The 24,663-nt window shown below is 40.7% G+C and overlaps 2 protein-coding genes across 3 annotated transcripts; both read right to left on the bottom strand.

Moving 5' to 3' along the window:
- Window positions 1-94: 94 nt before the first annotated feature.
- elavl1a (ELAV like RNA binding protein 1a) lies at window positions 95-11,044 on the bottom strand. 2 transcript variants are annotated; one of them, XM_047015728.1, is made up of 7 exons: window positions 10,924-11,044; window positions 10,022-10,081; window positions 5,722-5,902; window positions 5,011-5,114; window positions 4,115-4,268; window positions 3,728-3,953; window positions 95-3,530 (listed from the first exon to the last, which is right to left on the bottom strand). In XM_047015728.1, exons 2-7 carry the CDS (start codon window positions 10,055-10,057, stop codon window positions 3,206-3,208), a joined length of 1,026 nt encoding a protein of 341 aa, XP_046871684.1. In that variant the 5' UTR covers window positions 10,058-10,081; window positions 10,924-11,044; the 3' UTR covers window positions 95-3,205. The 2 variants fall into 2 exon arrangements, with proteins under 2 accessions (XP_046871684.1, XP_046871674.1); XM_047015718.1 differs by having other exon boundaries at window positions 4,100-4,268.
- A 213-nt stretch (window positions 11,045-11,257) lies between these two features.
- Window positions 11,258-23,578, bottom strand: tspan37 (tetraspanin 37). Its single transcript, XM_047018388.1, has 7 exons — window positions 23,236-23,578; window positions 18,824-19,015; window positions 18,411-18,485; window positions 18,223-18,321; window positions 12,021-12,173; window positions 11,689-11,772; window positions 11,258-11,504 (listed from the first exon to the last, which is right to left on the bottom strand). The coding sequence occupies exons 1-7, from the start codon at window positions 23,317-23,319 to the stop codon at window positions 11,427-11,429; spliced, it is 765 nt and encodes a 254-aa protein (XP_046874344.1). The 5' UTR covers window positions 23,320-23,578; the 3' UTR covers window positions 11,258-11,426.
- Between the last annotated feature and the right edge of the window lie 1,085 nt (window positions 23,579-24,663).

The raw sequence follows: 24,663 nt of genomic DNA on the forward strand, positions 1-24,663 counted from the left end.
ATGTCCTGATGATATTCTTTTTTTAAATAAAATTCAACTATTTAAAGTGTTTGATCCTTATTGCAAATTTCCCCCGCAATCCTGACACAGAATCTGAAGGCATTTCTCATTTTATTAAAAATAATGTTAGTTATTGAACATATACATTGGTTTGTTTGAAACAAAAAGCAACAGCAAAAAACTAAACAAAAAGGTAAAACACTCCCAACATTAGTACAAACGTGTAGTACTATGTCATAAAACTAGTGAAATAAATTATATCCAAGTGCCTCTGCTGACATGGCGGCCTCCAATATCAAACATAAATTAAGGCTGGAAAACAAGGTATTAGTTCAACTAGGAGTCTCGTTCACCCTCAAGGATCTATTCACACTGGTGTCTGAGGAGAGGCAGTGTGTTGGAACTGCTCAATGAAAAAAAGGATATCAAAAGGATGTGAGTAAAACATACGATTAGACATTTCTCGTACCTGACCTGTTTTTATTGTGAGGGAGGGAATTTACATGAAAAAAACATTATTTCCTTAAATATCACATTCTGTATTCAATATTAATTTTAGGCCTACAGGCCAACAATAAGAAGTAATGTGGTGGATATTGTCATCTGTAAAAACAAAATTAATCACAGCATGAATAACAACATACTGGAGTGTGAAATGTTTGGGTCATAAAATTTTACATATCGCTCCCTAAAACATGTACAATAAAAAAGGATGCACTGGTCTATCTGCTCCTCGTATGTGTGTGGCTGTTAGTCAAACAGGTGTTAGACAGGCAAGGCCGCTGTGAGAGCAAAAGTGCACTGGTGGGGGGGAAGCAACAGTATAGATGGTTGACTTGAACGAGAGACTGAAAACCCTTTACGCATCTTTAAAAAAACGCATCTAAATGACAGCCAACAAGAAGTGTCCAATCATCAAGATATAACGGGAGGGACGGTTGTCTGTGATAAAATAATTAAAAGGATAATTAATCTCCAAAACCTACACATTACTGTCATCAGCCTGGGAACCAGTTAAAACTTGTGTTCCACACGTTGCTATACCAGGTCAGTCAGCAGGAGTTATTGGGAGGGAAAAAAATGCACCAACCACAAGAACACCCTTCAACTCCACTTCCATCTTTTTGGCCAATGAAGAATATTCCTTAAAAATCCAAAAGGAGTTATTATAGTGTATTGGACCAATATAAGTAAGAAATTTATGGACAGAAAGCTACTGATTGGTCTGTGCATGTCCACTGAGAGTAGTTCTGTTTGGTCCAAGTGTTTGCCTTAATAAGCATGGGTTCTAGAGACCTCAGCTATAATGTTACCATACAAACTTATACGTATCACACACAATGCCTCCAAAATGATTGGCCTCCCCACTAACTTAAACAGTTAACCAGAACACGTAGAGTACGTACCATTGCACATGGCCCCAGGCACCCACTCAACCCATTCTTCATACCGCTTGCCTCAGGTCCCAGTTACAGATCTCTGGCCTTAGTTCCCTCTCCCATAGCGTCATAAACACCCTGGCATTTAGCATGTGGAAAGGTTCACTGTTAACACTAAGTATAACAATAAGTATGTGTCATGTAGTTGTATTGGTGTAATATACATCTTTATCTGAGGCTCAGTACAAACTGTGGTAACAAACTGTCGTGAAAAAGGACAAAAAAGAACCATCTATTCTATCTACAAGCTGGCCAGTGTTCTGGTCCAAAACTTCCTGCTCCAATACTGTCTGATACATTGCCAACTATATCCAGAAACCTGTACTGAAATACATTACAATTATACATTGGCTGTTCAGAAACGCTTTCATCCTGGCTGCAGAGTGGGGTTCTACCACGAGTAGCATTCTTCAGAGCCTAAATCAAGATGAAAATAAAAATTTAAAACTAAATTTGTTAGTAAATAAAAGAAATGAAACAAAACTGAAAGTTCGGCAAAACGAAATAAAATTTAATGATCACATATTCAAATCGAAACAAAAAGGAGGAAAATAAGCAAAAACTAAACTAAAAACAAAAAGGATCAAAGGCCATTAATTCTCCCTCAACTCAATCATTAGCACAATATCACATTTACCCATCTTTACTTCTTGAAAATAAATGTTTCTTTCAAAAAGAAAACAAAGCCATAAAAAGAAAAAGAAATTGTTTTTGAAGCGCAGTTGCTCTCAGGTCTGTGACATCAGTTTTAGTACCTCTTCTGACATTCTCTTCAAAAGGGGGGGAGAAGAATTAGAAGTGGAAGACCAATATTTCAGTGTTTACTTTACTAATGAAAGGGGGGGGGGGGGGTATACTTTATAATATCCTCCAATCTCTTTGGTCCATCTCTTTTATTCTCACCTCGTACTTCCAGGTCCTTAAACAGGACAGTTTTTAGGAGTTTCCCCTTACTGGTAGACACACAGACATGCTTTCCCCCCCAATGCCAACACTGATGTTTTTAAAACTTGGATGCCCCCTGCATTAGCCAATCAGTGACTGATGACTACATCAAAACTACTGACACGCTACCCTAAAAAAAACAAAACGATTAAAAAGTGCTTTGCTCTCAGAATCACTGCAGACACAGTGAGTGACAGGGTGGTGGAGCTGATGATCAATTAAGGCATCTATTTCTACACTGGAGTCCAATCCTGGCACAAAGCAAAGCTTTCCTGTACTTTAGTTCAGGGGGATATCATCCCGCTGCTTGCTTCCTGGTAAAGAAATGCTGCTTGCTTCCTGGTAAAGAAATGCTTTGAATTCCTTCTCCGGAAACGGACAGATGAACAAGCATAATTTAGTGTGTGAAATGCTGCCAATCAACCTAACTGAGATGTTTGAGAAACTGAATTGTATTGTATTCACCGTCACACTGGCTAGAGGGACTCTTACAAAATGATAATCCACCATGCAAACGTATGGCAAAGACAATAATCTAGCCTCACTTACATAAATATGTACTCATTCTTAAAATGTGAAATTGGTCAGCATGGGATACACCCCCAACCCCCCTTATAAGTGTAAAAACAAAGAAGAAAATCTGTCATGTCTATACATTTTTTGACTAGTACAAAGATGCAATGACTGGAAATCAGCTCAGAGTTAGAATATGCTTAAACAAGTTGTTCTGACAACTTAAGTCCTACTCTCTGCAATAAACGCCCGGTGGCACCCATCTCTCTCTTGTTCGCTCTCCCTCCCTCACCCCTCCCCACCCCGCTCTACTTGTGGCCTTTGCTGGTCTTGAAGGACACCTGCAAGATCTTGTCTCCAAGCCGATAGCCGTTAAGGCTGGCGATGGCCATGGCTGCCTCCTCGTAGTTTGTCATGGTGACGAAGCCAAAGCCCTTGCACTTGTTGGTGTTGAAGTCTCGGATGACTTTGACGTTGGTAACAGCGCCAAATGGCCCAAACATCTGCCACAGGATGCCCTCGTCCGCGTCCTGGCCCAGGTTGTAGATGAAGATGCACCAGCCGGAGGACGCGCTGCTGGGCACGCTCACGCCAGACATGCCGCTCATGTGGTCCACGCTCATTGGAGAGAACCTGGGGGGAGGGGGATTGGGCAGAGAAGTTGTTAGCAAAGCTTCTTGTGTGGCTCATTACAGAGTAACTTGAGGAGAGATTGGGTGCGTTATATATGATAAATTAATCACAGAAAAAGGAGAGTGTGTTTGTATCCTAAAATAAGGTTCACTCATCAAACAAACAGAGATGTACATGTGTGTTAAAGTCCCTCTCACCTGAACCTCTGAGCTTGATGGTGCACTGGGCCCCCAAAGCGTCTAGACTGGTTGTGGTAGAGCTGGGAGATCAGCTGGGTGTTCTTGGCCTGGTTGGGGCTGGCAGCAAACTTGACGGTAATTGCCTCAGAGGCCCCAGGGGGCTTCTGACCGTTCAGGTCTTTGATGGCGTCCTCAGCCTCTGCCCTTTTGTCAAAACGAATGAACGCCACACCCCGAGACAGACCTACACACACACGAAATACTAGGTGAATGGGAGGGTATATAATTTCATTAACGATTATAATTATAAGAATATAATAAAAGGTAAGTTTGAACATCCTAGAACATAGGCAGAAGAATGAATAGAACAAAGTTGGGACTCTGTAATACCATCTCCTGCCCCACCTGAGGCCTGGTCCACCAGCACACGGGAGTTGATGATGCGTCCATAGCGGGCAAACATGTCCTCCACATCCTTCTGGGTCATTGTCTTAGGAAGGCCACTGATGTACAGGTTAGCGTCTTTGATGGTGTCAGAGCTGGGCCTCGCGTACGACACCTAACCACCAGGGGGCAGCAGAGAGCAGATTATATTTCAAGGTCAACAAAGGAGGACAACATTATCTTGCTAAAACGTTCGAGTTTCAAACAGGCACTGAATGCATAGAGCCGTATTATCACATCAACTATGGGTGTTTTTTTTTATGGGGGGGGGGGGGGGGGGGGGGGACCGGTGTTAAAACACATTAGTTTAATGTGTCATGTAATTTGTCCATAAGGTAAGTCAGTACTGTGTTTTATCTAAAACTTCAGGGTTGTTTCAACTATACTCTAACATACACTAGAATCAAATCAGCTACTAAAATAAAATCCCCCCCAAAAGAAGTGTGATGAATTCCATTTGCTTGGTCATTAGACTTATGGAAGCAAGGGTTAGGTTATGAGCTAGGCTAATTAAGAAAGCCCATTAACCAGTTTCAATTAAAAATAAAAATAGCAAAACAAATTAAAGTATAGAAGAAAAATTAAGTAATCCGGATTGAAAATATTCAATAACCCAATCAAAACATTCTTGAATAATACATTTGAAAAGGAAAATAAATTAAAGACTATTGTCAGGTCTGTGGGCCCTCTCTACTCATATACAAGGCTGTCAGTGAGCTTTCAGACTAGTCCCATAATGCTGTCCTATCTGGTGTGTTGAGGAGCTAGACAGCCTTGGAGCCAGAGGATAGTTAGCTACAGCAAATGACATGACATCGTTGAGTTGACACATGTAGGAACACCTTATTGCACGTTACCTTGATAGTTTTAGACTGTAGTCTTAGTCCATTCAGAGTACTGATAGCTCTTTCTGCATCACTAGGGTTAAGATAGTTAACAAATCCGTACCCTAAACTGTGGCCTAGAGAAAAAAAAAAGGAAAACAATAAAATAAAACAAAAAAACGTATTGTTCAAAAACTGCATACTGCACAAATAAATTAAGAAACAAAACAAAGCTACACATGTCATGCTAGTCAGAAAAACAACCAAGATATCCAGTTCAATTGAAAACAGAACCCATAACGATGAACAGATATTTTGTCAGAATCTTCATAAAAAACTGCCTTTAAAGAAAACTATTTAAAATGGCTTAAAGTAAACAGCCTAGGGCAAAAATAATGACTGAATCATATTCTGTAAAACATGACGAAATATCTACAAGCAAACAGTCTCAAGGTGGCCATGTTTGCTGTGCTCTCAGCCAATAATGAGGACAAGACTCACATTACCTTCCATGTTCACGGAAGTGTCAATTTTATTTTTATGTGTCTGAACTGAGGGGGGAGGGGGGATGTTGTTGCACTGTGTTGTTGAGGGAGAGTCGGGCCAGCCAACAGGCAGTCCTATGTTGTAACCCTTACAAGCAGACCAACTGCACCCCATGGCTGGCTAACTGGCTATGCGCACTATGGCCCTTGAGAGGTGATGGGTCTCCCATGTTGCATTATGGGAGAAGCAGCTCTGTACCTGCTACTTTGTCTCTTATGAGCTTGGCTGACTCCACCTCTCCGATGCTGCAGAACAGGCTGCGCAGCTCGTCCTGGGTCATGCTCTGGGGCAGGTAGTTCACTATCAAGTTGGTCTTGGCATCCTTCCCCTCGTCCCCTCCCATGTGGTCCTCATAACCGTTTGACATGTCATACACCTCCTGTGGATTGACGGGTGGAGAAAAAAGGGAATATAACTTAAAAGGCAGGGTAGGTAATGTTACTGAAAAGCATTGTGTTACATATTTATGGAAATAAACTTCACATCCTGACAGCAACCAATAAATCTAAAGGTTTAACAGTAAAATAAAATCAATCCAATATCTTTGGGCATCGCAGGACTGTAATAAACACAACCAATCATTAAGGTCGGACCGGCCCTAAAGACTGGATGGCATTTGGACCGACTGCAATGATGGGCTACTTGTCTGCCTGCCTCCCAGCAGACATCAGGCAGCAAGTACATGTGTTTTGAAGGAGTGGCTTTGAAGGGAGAGGGTGGGATATTTTGGTTTGGATCCTTTCAATCTCATGCTAAAATTGCCAAGTTCACAAAACTTGCCAATCAGGCCATTAACAGTAATGATTTCCAATTGGAAAACAAGTTACAACAGTCTCCCTCTACACCCATTCAGTTCAGATAATCCATATTTCACAATCACTAATGCAGTGTCAGTCACTGCCAATTACAAGCTAACAAACAACAAAAACAAATGAAATATACCAGCTACACTCTTATACAGGGTTTTTCCTACATAGAGAAAATGTTGGCGCGCGCCAAAGCCATTTTCCCAAGCGCCAATGACAAATCCCGGGCGCCAAAGGCAAAAAAACCTGTGTTCATCACGCGTGCAATGCATGTCAGTGAATACGTTCTCAATAGTATGTTTCAAGTAGGCTACAGCCGAACCCTCGTTCTGTTTTGATCAATAATAATCAAGTTGATAAGCGTGTGTTCTTGTCTGATCAATACGCAACTGTGAGGTGCGCGAATGGACAGAGCAGCCACTAAACTGTCGTTCCGCTGCGAGGGCCAGCCCGACGTGCACGAATAGTACACCTGTAGCCTACAAATGCTAATTACATTTCCACTCAAAATGCTGACAAAAGTTTGATTTACGATTTCAAACGCAGCCTCCATTGGTATTCTTAACCTGGAATGATAACATATAGTGCAGTGTTTCCTCTATGGCTACATTTCTGCCGCCACGTTATTAGAAATCAGGCTGTACAAAAGTTTAGTCCGTATATCTGCAGTGAGTGCATGTCGGAGAATAGCACGGACATGCGCTTCACACCGCAGTTGAGCTTGCGCGTGTGCGTCCTTGAGAACGTATAATTTATGTTGTCAGTTCTTAAGCTCGTTATTGTATAAGTCTACAGTTCTTGCAAATTTAAATCAAGTTAACTGGTGATTTTCGTTGTTTGTATTCTTCCCCTGCTAGCTAAATTGCGAATGTCTGTTGATTTGATAGCGATTGCTGCCCTTTCTCAGGTTTGTATTTTAGGTGCATTATTATGCTGAAGTAGTTGTAATTAATAAAAAGTGGGTATATTGTTAATATTAGCTACAGAATGCTTAGCCTATCAAGATCAAATGAAGCAGGCAGTGTATACGCTTCAGAGCGGCCTACCTTAATCGATAGGCTAGGCTACTTACCATTTACAATAAGTTGTTACGTCAATTATTAATTGGCAGCATTTACGCCATTTAGAACATACTTTATAACTTTATTGCGGGGGGGGGGGGGGGGGGGGTGCAAAACACTTCGGAATAAATACATTGATAAGAAAAATAAAAATAAAATAATATATATATATATATATATATATATATATATACACACACATACATACACACACACATATATTTTTTTTTTTGGGAGCACCGAAGACCCATTTTGACCCAGGAAAAACCCTGTTATATGTCCGCTACTTCCCGATTTTGATGCACAACAGACTTCTCATCTGAGTCTGTTTTAGGCACAAACATGAATGGCTAAATCACTGATGTTTCATCTAGCCATCTTGACATTGACAAGCGTTGCTCTTTCACTGGAGAACCGAGCGCATGCAACAGTGGTGGGTGAGATAAAAGTCGGGGTCAGATGGCTGAGCGGTTAGGGAATTTGGCTTTTAATCAGAAGGTTGCCAGTTCGATTCCTGGCCATGCAAATATACATTCTGTCCTTGAGCAAGGCACTTCACCCTACTTGCCTCGGGGGGAGTGTCCCTGTACTTACTGTAAGTCGCTCTGGATAAGAGCGTCTGCTAAATGACTAAATGTAAAATGTAAAAGGCCGGTGATACTTGCACATTCATAAATCACAAATTTCTAAATTCAGTTTTTGATTTATTATTCTGTAGGAAAACCATGTTATGACAAATATTAATAATAGAATATTTTAGAAATGTTAGAATTACTGCGGAACTCCTTTTAAAACATGCAATACTTAATTTTTTTTCAACAAATAAAATACCTTAACCACGAGATTAGTGAAATTGGATTTTAAATAAGTGTGGCCTTTCCTGTATTATTTGTATAAATATTAGACCATTTCTCTACAAGTTACAAAGTAATTTACTGTTACAAGTATTAATACTACTATTACAAGATAATCTGTGATGGAAAGATAAAGGGACTTAGGGGATGAAGCTAAAATTATGAATGGTTCAAAAATACTTCAACTGTGGCTCAAAACAGGAACTATTAAGACAATATCTGCAGATAAGGAGGACAACTCAACGAGTAGCCCTGTAGAAACTTAAGTTGACAACAGTGCACCAAGCACAAATGCTAGTGGCTACTTCAGCAATGCCAGTGACGTTTTCACAGCACATGCTAGCAGCAAACGGCTTGTAAAAGTAAGGAAATATGCAGTCATGTAACACCTGGATTTGGCATGAGTGGGACAGAGGAAGAGAGTGTGTGATGATGGTCAATGAATCCATAAAACCATCGTTTCTCAAACGTCATCTTACAATCAATGTGCAGTAGGCACTAGGGCTGGGCGATATGGGTAAAAAATTATCGATACAGATATTTCCATTCGATAACGATAATTAAGATGATAGACCACAGATCCGTAGTAGTAGCAAAATAAGTCTCTTCCTCAACTTTTTCCCTACACTCGGCATAAAGTTTAGGCAGCGTGGTTTGAGAGAAATGTTTGCGGCCAGGGAGCACGTACCTAGGGTCAAGTAACTTAGGCTTTTTAAAACCTTGCTTTTTTAATACCTAATAAAATACCTTGGCGCAAACTCGCACTTTCTGCATGTTCCAACGAGTGATTTTCCTTCAGTTGGTAAAAAAGGTTGTATTACCAGACTTGGTAGCCACCTGTTTGTTGACTACACAATTTGCACCGAACATTGCAAGCCAAACCACTTCCAAATAACTGAAGAAGAAAAACCCTTTTTATCAATAATTTCGTCATTGGAAGTTGCTCCCTCGCCATGGCTATCGCTGGCACTGTTTTCGGCAATAAGACTCATTTTCCACGGTTAACATTAGCTACTCCTCTTGAGGTGCTCAGCATTTTTTTGTGAGCGTAGGCTACCATTTCTCTGCAACTTCCTGCTGTATCACAGAAATTAAATGGACTGCTGTTCCTAATTATTCCTTATCGACATTATCGATATTATTGAAAATGAATTAATGTTGCAATAAGTTTATTGAGGGAAGTCATTACTTCGATAAAAAAATATATATATCACCAAGCCCTAAAAAGGCACCCAGTTGATTGTTTAAAAAAACATGACAAACTGAGGCAGTCCATGTACACGGTTCAGAATGGTGAAATATATGCTTGGGTGTCATATGTAGGCCACAGTTGCTATGCACCAAGTGCGCTTATGGTTCAAAACCTAATTATAGCTTTGCACAGTCCAAAAAAAGTTGATATACTGTGCTGTCCTGTGTTTTGGGCTTCAGATAGGTGTGTAATTCATTAAGTCTCAATTTCATGGGTACCTGTCAAAATAAAATAAAATAAAAATATATATATATCGATAGATAGATATACACCCTTGAGTGCAACTGACAGGGCTTGTAGAGCACAGACCATATCATTCGATCCCACAGGCAGATTTTCTCCACCAGAATACCCAATATTTTGGCAGTCATTATATGTATGCATCTGCCTGTGGGATCGAATGAGACGGTCTGTGCTCTACTAGCCCTGACAGTTGCACTCAAGGGTGCAAACGTTTGCTTGATTTCCAAAATGCTTTTCTGCGATCGTTACTCCTCAAAGTACTGGCTTTTGGTTGATACTTACTTTTAAGTACCTAATGTGTCCTCTTCGAACTGCCATGAAGACCCTTCACTGCTCCTGAGGCTGGAGATGACAGAAAGAAAAAAGAAACTATAAACACATGCAAGATGATAAAGGGGATACATTGCTGTACCTTTTCAGCAACTATAGACGTAGTGAAACATACGACCACAGCACAGGCTCAAGTCAATCAGCTACTAGATAGCTTTTAATACACGTTCACTAGCCACAGAGCTAGCCTAGTAGAGTAGGTAGCATTAGCTAGAGCTAGTTAAATGTTTTTAAAGGGGGCGTGGGCACTGTAATAGCCTGCAAGCTACTAGTTAGCAAAGCGCCAGCACATCACTCGCTAGCTATTACACAGCTGTACTGTATCAAAACAATACCGGCGGTTAGTTGAGTGACTTGCAGGCTTGCTGATTTGTCCAGACATACCTGGCATGTTACTAAGCTTACTCTAGTTATACATGTTACAGATGTGCGTACTTACTAGTCTACCACGCCAGCATGGAACATATTTCCGCGCGTGAAGGCTAGTACTACTAGCTGAACTAGTACTGCTAGGGTTAAGTTGGCAAGCTTAATCGACACCCATTAAACAATAACCGTGCCTATATTTTCACTGATTACACTTGAATGCGGTATATCACACATAATTTTTTTTCGACGGCCTCATTCGGCCGTGTTGTCTTGCACTGCTAGCACTAAATATCTAGAGCTAACTAGCGGAGTTCGAAGCTCGCCAAACCTTGTTAGCCAAGCTAGCTAGCGAACACTACAAGGCCTCAAAAACAGCATGGCAGGCATTGACTGCTTTGTTCCAACTTGGCTAAGTTGTCAAATGACTTCGATAGAATATTACTATGGACAATAGTCATAGAAATAGCCAATATGCTGAAGCTTACCAGTTTTTGTAGAGGTTCTTTCGCTGTTTTCGGTTAAGATCTTGCTCAGTTTGACAGCAAGCGGCACAACCACGGAAGGTTACTTACTGACAGCACCCTAGCAAGTGTATGGCGAGTACAGTTCCACGCCCACCAAGCTAGTCACTATTCTTCTTCCTTGACCGCAGCCAACGTAAAGGTGCATACACCGCCATCTACTGTGAAGTCTTAGGCTCTTTCTAAATCTACGCAATCCACACTTCTGGAGGCTTTTCACGTATTATTCATGTATCTCTTTTTAGCATCTAAAGGGATATTACAATGGATGAACAACTATGATGAAAAAAAGGATTGATTGAACTTGAAAAATCATTTTAATTCCGGTCGTTCAGCACTGTTAATACACATAATAGTTTGCTTTCCATATGTCCCTCCTATTGTGCCACATAAATGTGGGGAACGTAGATGTGTAGGACATGACAACTTATATGAAGGAAATGTAAGTAGTCTGCGTTTCTCAGTCTTCAGTCTCTGTCCAGAATTCGATACTCCAGCAGTGGCTGATCCCGCATCAACTGGGCCACACTCACAAACCCAACAATCTAAGAAAGAAAGATTGACCAACAAACAGACACTGAATTACAAACAATATATTTCCCAACATTACTTTTGATGACCAGAGTTCTTAAACAGCTACACCATGGACTTGGTCTTGAATTAAGGTTTTAAACATTTAATTGACTGGCATTAGGTAGTTGATTTTTGCATTTAGTGGTGCATACCTACCTCCACCACTGCCACAGCTAGAGATGACCATATGATGAGGCTCAGTACAAACAGCAAGGCCTCCTCCAGCTTGATCTGGCAGCCCTGTGAGGAAGGAAGGAGAAACAGGGGTTAAGAGAGCAAGGGACAAATAAAGGGAATGAAAGTGAAGAAAAAAAGACAATGGAAAGTGGAGAGAAATAGTGTCGGGAGAGTTATACATAGTGAGCATGGTGATGGTAAAGCGGTGGTGATGACAAGGATTATCATTTAACTTGCAGCATATAACTACACCCATGGCATGCATGTAACCATGAAGACGATAGGTATTTGTAGTAGACGAGTGAGCTCGCCTTCGGGTAGAGCTGCCAGGGCTGGTCCAGGCTACCATTGCAGGTGAGGAAGGTGGAGTTGCAGCAGCTGTGTGGAACTCTGACCCCTCCACTGTGATTAAACCAGGGCGTGGTCAGCCAGTCCTTGTAGTCATGGATACCACAGCACTGCAGCTAGGACAAGGAATATGAAACAAGGAAACATAACCTTTCAAATGAAAACAATCAAGGCGCCAGACTCCCTCAAACCCATTGGTAGCGGTATCTTTTCAAAAGTCATAAACGTTTGATGCGGAGTGGAATGAAGTGGCCATCTGGTCATTTGGGGTTGAGGTTTAGTTTCAGGTCTTGATCGGGTGTTTAGGGGTTGAGGTTCAGTTTACAGTCAACATTCCTGCCATCCACTATTATCAGCACCCCTGTTTAAGATGTGGTTGTGGATTTCTACAAATTCTCCTTAAAAAAAAACATAGGACCCAAAAGCAAAAAAATAGAAAAATCCAACCTTTCATTTAAGTACATTACTTTGGTGGGGGGAAAAAAATCACAAACTCAAGGACCTTGAGTTTGCGACTGCTGAAACATTTTTGTGTAGACTTGCCCATATCTACAGTCAGAGGAATCATTAAGAAGTTTAAAACAACTGGAACAGTGACAAACAAGGCTGGAAGAGGTCCCAAGTTTATCTTGCCACAACGCACAGTGAGGAGAATGGTAAGAAAAGTAAAAAAAAAAGTCGTAAGCTCACTGTCACAGAATAGCATCAATGAGCTGCATCTTGGGGTCACAAACTCTCCAAAACAACCATCAGACGCTCTCTACATCCCAACAAGCTGTTTGGGAGGCATGCAAGGAAAAAGCCTTTTCTCACTAACACAACATAAACGTCTGGAGTTTGCTAAGCGGCACTGGGACTTAAACTGGGATCGTGTGCTTTGGTCAAATGAGACTAAAGGCCGAAATATGCTTCTTTGTCTCCGTTTACGGATGGGCGGGCGCACGGATACGGACGGATAGACTGCGTTTATGGTTCTCCGTAGGCTGTGGGTGCTGAAAACAATTCACCGCCAGAAGAGTTGGTGGCGCAACGGTTTTTTGTTTAGACGTCGTTGAGTGTTTATTTACCTAGGTTACCGAAAAGTCGGAGCAAATTTACAAATTAGCCGTTCCATCAATAAAATACGCACATTTTCAGCAACTACACTGCCCATTTCTCATCACATATTAATTCAGATTCTGATTTACATGTACCGTTTAGCTGAAATATTAATTCTAAAAACTTTACACGCAATGGCGGTCAAAGGATTCTGTTCGTCCTGCTATCACGGCAACCCTATGGAGTTAGATTAGTTTCATAATTCAAACAAACAAACGCAACACGATTCAAACAAACTTAACACGATCCAAACAAACTTAACACGATTCATGCAAACATAACACGATTCAAACAAACAAACGTAACACGATTCAAACAAACGTAACACGATTCACAAATGTATTTCGTGATTCTCAAATGTAACGCGATTCACAAATAAATGACCCTATTACATTCGTTTGCAACCTGACAAACACAAGTTACAAATCCCTGCATTCGTTGGTGTGAATCCCTGCATTCGTTTGTGTGAATCCCTGCATTCGTTCGTGTGGATTTTTGGAACTTTCCTGACGCGCTTAGATTCACAAATGCATTTTTTCTAAAATATATCCTCTGCAGCCTATCAGATGTCTCCAATTTTAGCTAATCACCGGAGAATGTCTAATATGGGTAGACGGGCTCTGCGTTAGCCTAGGAAACACGGAAAATGACTAAACATGAATCCAGCCATTCTCAACCATATTCAATCACGTATGATCATCGGTTTAATAAGATTAACAAGCAACATTTCACCTACATGCTACCTGACGACATTGCTCGTGATCTGAAGGAGACGATGTCCGTCATTATGGCAGGTTGTTGAAGACCACATAGACACGTTAATGTGATTGGCTAAAATTGGAAGAGACGATCTGATAGGCTGCAGAGGATATCTTTTAGAAAAAATGCATTTGTGAATCTAAGTGCGTCAGGAAAGTTCCAAAAATCCACATGAACGAATGCAGGGATTCACACGAACGAATGCAGGGATTCACACCAACGAATGCAGGGATTTGTAACTTGTGTTTGTCAGGTTGCAAACGAATGTAATAGGGTCATTTATTTGTGAATCGCGTTACATTTGAGAATCACGAAATACATTTGTGAATCGTGTTACGTTTGTTTGAATCGTGTCACGTTTGTTTGTTTGAATCGTGTTATGTTTGTATGAATCGTGTTACGTTTGTTTGGATCGTGTTAAGTTTGTTTGAATCGTGTTGCATTTGTTTGTTTGAATTATGAAACTAATCTAACTCCATACAACCCCGCCCCTACCCCTGACGCAAGCGGTACTTAATACTGACCAATCACAGCCAAGGGGGTCTCCGTAGCTCTCCGTAGCTCTCCGTAGCTACGACGGACAGTTACAAAATTAAGGAGGTGCACGTCAAGCTGTCCGAGGCTCTACGAGAGCTGACAGAGAGTTTGTAGACGGCGTTCCACGGAGACGAGGGCGTTCCCATGTGTCCGTTTTTTTTAAAACGCAGAAGCATATATCGGCCTGGAGAGTCCCAAAAATAAGGAGGTGCACGTCTATGGAGGATTATAGGGGCCAAAACTAAATAAATAAATACTTGGATAAATAAATAATTATATAACACAAAGCTTAAATAAATGACACAAAATATATAAATGTTACATGTATTTGTGTGTATATATATATATGTTTACGTTTTCATGTATTTACATTTATTCATTTATACTTACATTTATTCATTTATACTTACATTTATTCATTTATACTTACATGTAATTATTTATACTTACATTTATGTATTTATACTTACATTTATCCACGGTGAAACTTCCTGCAGCAAAATAAATCTGTCGTCCCCCCGTCACAAAGTCAGGGGGCGGGTCAAAGCCTCTGATTGGTGGTTCAACTTGAATCGACTGCTTTTGACTATTCCAAGGTGGCAGCACCTTGTGCGGATTCAATGAATGAAATATTGAATGCTACAGTGGTCGAAATGTTGGCAGAAGCTGAAGAGATGGAGGCACCTGCAAGTTCACTTTTTTTTGACATCATATTGAGAGCTTCGCTGAAATTATAGGAATGATATTGGCCCTAACTGACACAGACATCAATGAAAATGTGTTCACGATCCTCAGCGAGATGATACAGCATAGGGGTGGGCATATCGATCTTAAGACCGACAATGGCCGGGTTGGGAAACCCGGCAACTATCGATACCAACGTTGGTATCAATAGCCTGATTGATAGCGTGATAAGATCGATACTTAAGTTTCATTCCACACTGAGTACACAACTCCCTTTACATCATAGTGGTTGTGCAAACACCGTCTAACTTCGCTCAAACTCACTTTGCCCCTCCACTGCTTTTCTAAGCCCAAAGTATCGGTATTGGCAATACTGGCCCTGTATTTACTCCTTGGTATCGGATCTATACCACATCGTGCAGTGTCGCACACCCCTAGCAGCTGTAGAGTGAGGCGATAGAGGATCCCTCTAGCTTGAAGAGAGCTTGATCGACTGGTTGAGCCTGCCTGGTGTGTAATACTGTTCATTCACCAATCAGAGGCTTTGACCCGCCCCCTGACTTAGTGACGGGGGGACGACAGATTTATTGTGCTGCAGGAAGTTTCACCGTGGATAAATGTAAGTATAAATACATAAATGTAAGTATAAATAAATAAATGTAAGTATAAATAAATAAATGTAAGTATAAATGAATAAATGTAAGTATAAATGAATAAATGTAAACACATGAAAACGTAAACATATATATATATACACACAAATACATGTAACATTTATATATTTTGTGTCATTTATTTAAGCTTTGTGTTATAAAATTATTTATTTATCCAAGTATTTATTTATTTAGTTTTGGCCCCTATAATCTTTCAAACACATCAAGCTGTCCGAGGCTCTACGAGGGCTAACGGAGAGGTTGTAGAGGGCGTTCCACGAAGACGAGGGCGTTCCCATGTGTCCGTTTTTCGAGCCTCGGAGAGCTTGATGTGCACCGCCTGAATTTTCAAATTTTCTAGCTACGGAGAGCTACGGAGACCCCCTGGGCTGTGATTCGTCAGTATTAAGTACCGCTTGCGTCAGGGGCGGGGTTGTCGTGATAGCAGCACGAACAGAATCCTTTGACCGCCATGCTTGTAAAGTTTTTATCATTCATCTTTCAGCTAAACGGTACATGTAAATCAGCATCTGAATTAAAATGTGACGAGAAATGGGCAGTGTAGTTGCTGAAAATGTGCATATTTTATTGATGAAACAGCAAATTTGTAAATTTGCTCCAACTTCTCGGTAACCTAGGTAAATAAACACTCAACGACGTCTAAACACAAAACCATTGCGCCACCTACTCTTCTGGCGGTGAATTGTTTTCAGCACCCACAGCCTACGGAGAACCATAAACGCAGTCTATCCGTCCGTCTCCGTGCGTATCCGTGCGCCCGCCCATCCATAAACGGAGACGCACAAGCATTTATCGGCCTTTAGATTGAGCTTTTTGGCAACAAACACTCTAAGTGGGTCTGGCATAAAACAAAAGATGAGTATGCCGAAAAGCACCTCATGCCCACCGTCAGGTATGGTGGAGGATCTGTGATGCCGTGGGCCTTTTTCTCTTCCAAAGGCCCTGGGAACCTTGTTAGGGTGCATGGCATTATGAACGCTTTGAACTACCGGGACATTTTAAATAAAAACCCGATGGCCTCTGCCAGAAAGCTTAACATGGGTCGTCATTGGGTCTTTCAGCAGGATAATTATCCTTTTTTTTTCAGCAGTCACAAACTCAAGGTCCTCCCATGGCCATCTCAGTCCCCAGGCCTCACTCAATCGAAAACCTGTGGGGTGAGCTAAAGAGGAAAGGACATAAGAGAGGACCCAGGACACTGGATGATCTAGAAAGATTGTGCAAAGAAGAATGGTCAAATATCCCTCTCTCTGTGTTCTCAAATCTTGTGAAATGTTATAGGAGGAGATTAAGTGCTGTCTTGTTGGCAAAAGGGGGTTGTACAAAGTATTGACATCAGGGGTGCCAATAATTGTGGGACACATTTCAGGGTTTTTTTTCTTCTAAATGTGTGATTTTTTTTAAACCACTAAAGTAATATACTTAAATGAAAGGTTGGATTTTTCTCTTTTTTTGCATTTGGGTTCTATGTATTTTTTTTTTAAGGAGAATTTTTTGAAATCCACAACCACATCTTAAACAGGTGTGCCGATAATTGTGGAAGGCACTGTATAGGTCAAGATCAAGGTTTAGATCCTATACTTGAGACCAATACTGCAAAGGGTCCTATACTACTCAAGATTAGGGATTAGCGAGGCAACTTCAAGTTTAATAATGGGTTTTCAGTGTCATGACAGTGGTTCACTTTTGACAGGAGTACATTGCCATGGCAATTTATGCTGTCCACCTAACCTGCTTTGGAGCAGATTATGTTTGAGATAACGGATCAACACGTTTATAAGCACCACCTCTCAACCAATCTATTCTATTCTCTAGGAAAATTGCATAATTATTGCTAGAAGATTCTGTGGACATCAGTGCTCAAATGGTGAGAGAGTCGCTTACTGTAGGAAGGCCTTGTTCTTGTTGACCTAATACAATCTGCAGGAAAGCCCATTTACCGGTTTGAATTATATTCATATTTGTTCTTTACTTGCTCCCATATTAACACTGCAGGGGTTGCAACTGAAAAGCACAAATGGTCTTACAAGCTGCATGAAAACATCTTAGCAATGCATTACTTTTATGGAATACAGAACTGTAATTATAGTCAGACCTACTTGTTCCTTATTGATGGGGCAATAATCTTGATAAGCCTACTTACTTACATATTCACAGTCTGATATTTTTGCCAGCTTTCCTTCTAAACACTGCCCCATTTGTGTGAACATCCTCAAAACTAGATTGAGAAAACCATTGGCAACTTATTGTTATGATAACCACCGTTGTGATAATGGTTATGCATGATTGTTAGGTTTAGTGGAGCCAACTAAGGTCACAAATATCCTGGGTATATTGAACTTGCTTTGCAGTACACGCCTCTGGTATAGATCCCTGTGGGGGATCTGGATCTCTGTCTGATAAGCAGGACTACCTCGTCCTGTGTGGCATCCACAGCACTGGAGTCTAGATCCTGGCTGCTGCCTGTGTATCTCTGAAAAACACTTCTGAAAGGAGCCAGTTCTGAATGCACCTGAAAACACACGCACACACACATAATTATGCTACCATATAATACTGTGATAAAGGGTGTGAGTGTTAGCTTTGTCTGTATTACCGTACCTGTCCGATGTTGAAATATGCCAGTGCAGCGGCAGTAGCTTCAAGGCACAACACTATAACCAGAACGTAGACAAACTGGGGAAGAAAACACATCAGAAGAATGTGTGCACATACACACAGGCATTGATACGCACCACACTCACTCACACAGATCCAAACCAACACACTCACATCCACAAACCCATAGCGTAGCCATGAGCCTTGGCCCCTTCATTGTCATTTCCGGCCCCCCCCCAGATTTTTGATTGCTTCCAAAAAAATTAATACAAATTAAAAAGAAATTGTTTATATATATATATATATTTATGGAGAAAAAAAAGTATATATATATATATATTTTTTTTTTTTTACGCTACTGTCACAAACGGAAATACACACCAACCTCGCATCCACACACACAGGTAATATCTTACCACTGTTTGAACCCATACTGACTCTCTCATGGACACCCAGCATCCCAAGCCTCCACTGGCCAATAGGCATGTGGCACTAGCAAGAGCAAGGACTCCTGGGAGGATGATGTACATGTGAGAGAAGAAAAGTCCATTCTGGTTGTAGTTCAACAGCAGGTAAACCCCACTCAGGCCCACCACCAAAGCAACCAACTGAGAGAGGGGACAAGGAATTGATAAAAGTTTAAAAACTAGGAATGGAGGAAAATGTAAAACCATTATCTTTTTCTAAAGATTGATGTGCGCGCTGTCTGATGTGAGAATCAAATCCCAACTTTCTCCTTCTCCCAGTGTATGTGTGTTTGTGTATGTGTGTTTGTGCATGTGTGTGTGTTTGTGCATGTGTGTGTGTCGGACAGTATTGTAAACTTCAACTATTTAGACCCACTCACTGAACTCCAGTAAGCCAGAGAGAGAGAGGGAGAGAAAGAGAGATTATGAAGTCTCAGTACCCTCATTAAAACTGAGCACTGTCCACCGGGGTAGAAACTCTGGTGGAATTCTGGTATGGTACAAAGGAAACCTGGCCAACCACATAGCTGTAGTCAAACAAGGGAAGTCACATTTTTGGCTAAAACTACAAAAACTTAGTAGCATAGAAAAATATATATACCTTTGTGCAATTTACATCCCTCATGCAGAATCTCCCTACTACAATGAGAATGTTTTTAACCTCCTCCTCACAGAAATGAGCAATTTCCAGTCCCAGGGAAATTTGCTGCTGTGCGGAGACCTGAACGCGAGGACAGAAACTGAACCTGACCATATAGACCCGCAGGGCAACAACCATGTGTTTGGCCTGAGTCCTCTATACATGACACCACGCATAACTCAGAGGAACAGTCTAGATGGAGTAGTAAATAATAGTGGGAGGGAATCAATACAGCTTTGTCACACCTCAAGCCTGTTCTTCCTCAATGGTAGAATCAGAGGGGACTCCTTAGGGAGGTACACATACTCCTCAACACTAGGAAGCAGCGTAGTATGCAGTCACAGACATGGACCCTTCCTCCTTCAATGCATTCACTGTAAGGCAGCAAAGCCCACTCTCAGACCACAATCAAATCAATGTGTTCCTGAAAAAGCCAAATTGCAATAATAGCACAATGAGACACAGACAGTGCCAACAAATTCACATTAGCTTTAAATTCAACAGAAATTACCAACAAAGTTAAATGCTTCTGTGACCAAAATCAATGTTATGCTGATCAAGAGGGTGTTGAGATGGTCGTGAGAGATATAAACCAAATCTTTCACAATGCTGCAAAAGCAGCTGGCCTGCAGAAAGTAAATATTGAACCTAACAACATTTTAAAAGATAAAAGGTTTGATTATGAGTGCAAAAAAAAGAGAAAGGAACTCATAAAATATTCAAACTTGAAACACCTCCAGCCAGAGGACCATGTCCTACGCCTGAGCTACTGCGAAATCCTCAAACAATATAAACAAACTATTAAAAGAAAAAGCTCAATTACAAGTATAAAAAACGTAATGATATAGAACAGTCAATTGACCAAAAACAATTCTGGGAAAGGTGGAATAACATGAACACCTCAAGAGCAGTGGTACCACCTTTCCAAAATGGGGAAATCTGGAAAAACACTTTGAAAGCCTATACGAAGAAATCCCACTAGAAAGTATGAATTAAAACCAAAACCTAACAATGAAACAACTCAGAAAACTAGAAGCAACCATTAAAAACAACCAAAACCCACTTTATTTCCCGATTACAAAGGAAGAATTGGTAACAAAGATCCAGTCCCTTAAAGCCAAAAAAGCCTGTGGTCCCGACCGTATTAGAAATGAAATGCTTAAAAGCAGCTCTCTAGAAATGCAGACAGGAGTCCTCAAGTTATTCAATATAATACTCAAATCTGGACACTTTCCAAGCATTTGGAATCAAGGCATAATAACACCTATTTACAAGAATGGAGACAAATGTGACCCCAACAACTACAGAGGTATCTGTGTGAGCAGTAATCTGGGGAAGTTATTCTGTATATCCCATGGTCTGGGTGAATACTGATTGGCTGCAGGGGTGTCCATTATCGGGTGATAACGGACACCTACTGCGTCATTGCAGCAAAACTGTCTTTTCACCGTTCTAAATTATTCCGCTGGCAACATAGTATATGAGCCTGTACAAAGTGTTTGAAATAAGTAACCATAACAACAGTGACGGAGTCAAAGCCTCCATTTTCTACTTTGAAAGACTTTAACAAGAAGCTAACTTGTCATTTACAACAATGGAAGAATCCACTGCGCGTCGGACGGTAATCCACTTCCGCATCGTCCATTATCAGGTGATATTGGACACCTTGTCGGGCATTATCCCTTACGTATCTTAAACAAAAGAATCCTAAACTTCCTTAATGACCACATTACACTCAGCAAAAATCAAATAGGATTCCTTCCAAAATATCGCACCACAGACCACATTTACACCGTATATACACTAATTGATTTTTTTTTACACCAAACGAAAAATTGCTAAATGTTTATCTGTTTTGTGGACTTTAGAAAAGCCTTTGATTCCATATCGCACGAGGGACTCTACTACAGACTCCTCCAATGTGGCATCGGAGGGAAGACATTTGACATCATCAAATGTATGTACTCAGGCAACAAATGCGTAATTAAAATTGGAGACCAACACATTTTTTCTCTCAAAAGAGGGGTGTCCGCCAGGGTTATAACTTAAGCCCCACTCTATTTAATATCTTTATCAATCAATTAGCAGAGACCCTTGAACAATCAACTGCACCCGGCCTCCCTCTCCATGACACAGAAATCAAATCCCTGTTTTACGCAGATGATCTGGTTCTGATGTCACCCACAAAAGAAGGGCTACAACAGCAACTGGTTTTCCTCAAAGAATACTGCCAAAATTGGGCCATGGAAGTCAATGGTGTAAAATATTCGACAGCATCATCAAGCCTCTATGAAAGTGAGATATGGGGCCCACTCAGCCATCTAGACTTCAATACTTGGGAAAAGCACCCAATAGAGACTCTACATTCTGATTTCTGTAGAAACATATTAAACATCCAAAGACAAAAAACCACAAACGCATGTCGTGCAGAATTAGGCTGATTCCCTTTAACATTAGAAATCCAGAAAAGATCATTACAATTTTACACACATTTAAAATTCAGTCCTGAGGAAACCCTCCAATCTAAAGCCCTTGCAGTCCATGAAAGTAACTCAGAGAAGAGCCCCCTGTGCCAGCTGGTTATGAGACTAACAAACCAGCTACCGCCCGGCACACCTCCTTCCCCTTCACTAACACCAAACAGAATAAAACTAATCACAACAGAAAACAAAAACTCCTACCTAGAACACTGGGAAAAAAGGGCCTTCGGCTATCAGGGCCTGAATAGAAACTATAAAATGGCTGAATACCTATATACTGTCAAGGACGTAAAGCATAAAGCTGCTCACTAAATACAGAATAAGTGACCACACCCTTGCAATCGAAAAAGGAAGACATAAAAAAACATGGTTACCTAAAGAGTACAGAATCTGTGGGCACTGGACATCAGGGGAAATTGAAACTGAAAAACATTTCCTACTTGAATGTTACAAATATAAAAGTATAAGAGATCAATATCTGGAAAAATGTAACCAGTTAATTGAAAACTAGAGCTTGATATAAACGAGAAATTAAAGATATCTCTGGGCGAAGGGCCTACTGCAAGCCTTGCCGCTAGATATGTCTCTCAATGTCACAACCTGAGGGACAGTGAACCAACCCTGTATGACTGTTAAAACCTTTCTGTATATTAACATGCATGTATTTGTTACTGTTACACTTACTATGCTAATGTTATTTTGCTATATTATAATGGTTAGACTCCTTGTTAAATGTTATGATATACTTGTTAAAATGTCCTTTCAATATGGACTGCTTTGGCGAAACTGCTCAACCCGAACTGTCATGCCAATAAAGAAAGAAAGAAAGAGAAAGCGAAAGAGAAAGACAGAGAGTCAGAGAGAGAGAGAAAGAGAGAGAGAGAGAGAGAGAGAGAGAGAGAGAGAGAGAGAGAGAGAGAGAGAGAGAGAGAGAGAGAGAGAGAAAGAGAGAGAGGCGCTGTAATGCCTTCTAATGAGTCATGTGAACTCAGCAGCATGTAGGCAATTAATCTGCAACAACTTGAAAGAACTATAAATTGGACAGACATGCATAAAATAATTAGTAACTAGAATGCTACGGTAAAAAGTAAAGTCTAATTTTTGGATATCGATGGGGCCGATCTTGAGTGCACACATAATGTCTCATTAAACTTCTGTAGTAAAACATAACTTCCGTGATAAATTTCATTATACTGTTATCAAAACACAGACTACGCATTAATCATCAATACATATCTTACCCAAAGAAGCTGGCATGTAATCTGAAGAACTATTTTAAATGCTCTCCTGATTTCGCTCATGTTTCGCAGCCACGCATTTGACATTAACCAAGATAAAAAAAACTGAAGATGATCATTTAATAGAAATATAATAGGCTACGAGGGTGATACTGACAAAGCAAACGGTAACATTCTGTGTTTTAAATATCCAATAACAAAATCTCGTCAAATTATTAAGGAAACTGTCGGACTGACTGCAGCAAAACAACTGATCTACTCAGCAAAAAAAAGTGCTGCGCTCGAAATGCGGAAATAACGGTTTGGGTGTGTGGCAGGCTAACAAACAGATAGAGGAACATTTCCTTAAAACGTCTGATCATGTAACTTCAGAGATTAGGTATATTCGACTTCATGCAGCGCCGGCGGCGCCAACAGCTGGGTGCAGCCAGCTGACTTGAAGCTGAGAACGCCATTGGCTGCAGTCAGCCGGGCTACAGGCGGCTGCAGGCGACGCCGGCGCTGCATAAAGTCGAACACACCTAATGTCTAATATGGGGGAGAACTGCCACTCTAGGGGGTACTTGCAGAGCCGGAGACCCCGGAGACCCCAGAGAGCCGGAGAGGTGCAGTTTCAGGACCGCAGTTCTAAGACCCACCTAGCGAATTGAAGGCAGTATCACTAGATCGCAACAAGATATTTGAATGCTTTGCAAGGCACAAGGAAAACTCATGTGATGATGTTGGATGACACAATTATATAGAAAGGTATAATATTAGAAAATATGTTTTAATAATATAAAAAGGTATGATATTTGAAAACATGTTCGAACAATAAATATTGGTTAATTAAAGACATTAAAATCACATACAATTTGAAAAAAATAGCATATTTCTTAGATGTCAAAATCCAGTGTAATTTGATCAAATTAAGTAAGCAAATGAAGGAAGATAAAATAGTCTGAAGAAAAGGTGGAAAATATATCAATGTGATAAAATGAAGTAGGTCTAAGCAAATTGAGGAAGCTAAAATAGACTATAGAAAAGGTGGAAAATATATAAATGTGGACAGATGTGTGATGTCTGGAGTGGCCTTAAAGGTTTTCTGGGACTACAATGAACCAATGTACACCCTGCTACATGAGCCTTAAGGATTGTGGCACCTTTGCAGATACTCTGAACTCGTTCTGGAGGGCTTAACTTCACCAAATAGCCAAAGTCAACAAAGCATTATGTCCTGATAACATCATTAATAACAAGCTCCTGGAGACCTGCTACAAACAACTGGCCCTGTCTACTGTGAACTGTTCAACTGGTCCTTGGAGGAGCTGGAACAAACAGTTCCAGCTCTTTGGAAGACCTCTGCCATCTGCCTTGTTCCAAAGAAGAGCAGACCCAGGCTTCCCAATTAGTTCCAACGTGTAGCTCTTACATCAGTGGTGATGAAGTGTT

This window comes from Hypomesus transpacificus, chromosome 3 (genome assembly GCF_021917145.1).
Source record: "Hypomesus transpacificus isolate Combined female chromosome 3, fHypTra1, whole genome shotgun sequence".
NCBI classification, from domain to species: Eukaryota; Metazoa; Chordata; class Actinopteri; order Osmeriformes; family Osmeridae; genus Hypomesus; species Hypomesus transpacificus.

What these genes read in the sequence shown, in the direction of transcription:
- tspan37 (XM_047018388.1), bottom strand. Translation starts at nt 23,319, where the DNA reads ATGTCAAATGCGTGGCTGCGAAACATGAGCGAAATCAGGAGAGCATTT. An exon ending in TGGATGCCACACAGGACGAG is followed by an intron (nt 12,174 to 18,222) that starts GTAGTCCTGCTT and finishes TCCTTGTCCTAG; the next exon opens with CTGCAGTGCTGTGGTATCCA. An exon ending in CCTGGCAGCTCTACCCGAAG is followed by an intron (nt 11,773 to 12,020) that starts GCGAGCTCACTC and finishes CCTTCCTCACAG; the next exon opens with GGCTGCCAGATCAAGCTGGA.
- elavl1a (XM_047015718.1), bottom strand. Translation starts at nt 10,057, where the DNA reads ATGGCAGTTCGAAGAGGACACATTAGGTACTTAAAA. An exon ending in TACAGTCTAAAACTATCAAG is followed by an intron (nt 4,269 to 5,010) that starts GTAACGTGCAAT and finishes CCTGGTGGTTAG; the next exon opens with GTGTCGTACGCGAGGCCCAG. An exon ending in CATCAAGCTCAGAGGTTCAG is followed by an intron (nt 3,531 to 3,727) that starts GTGAGAGGGACT and finishes CCCTCCCCCCAG; the next exon opens with GTTCTCTCCAATGAGCGTGG.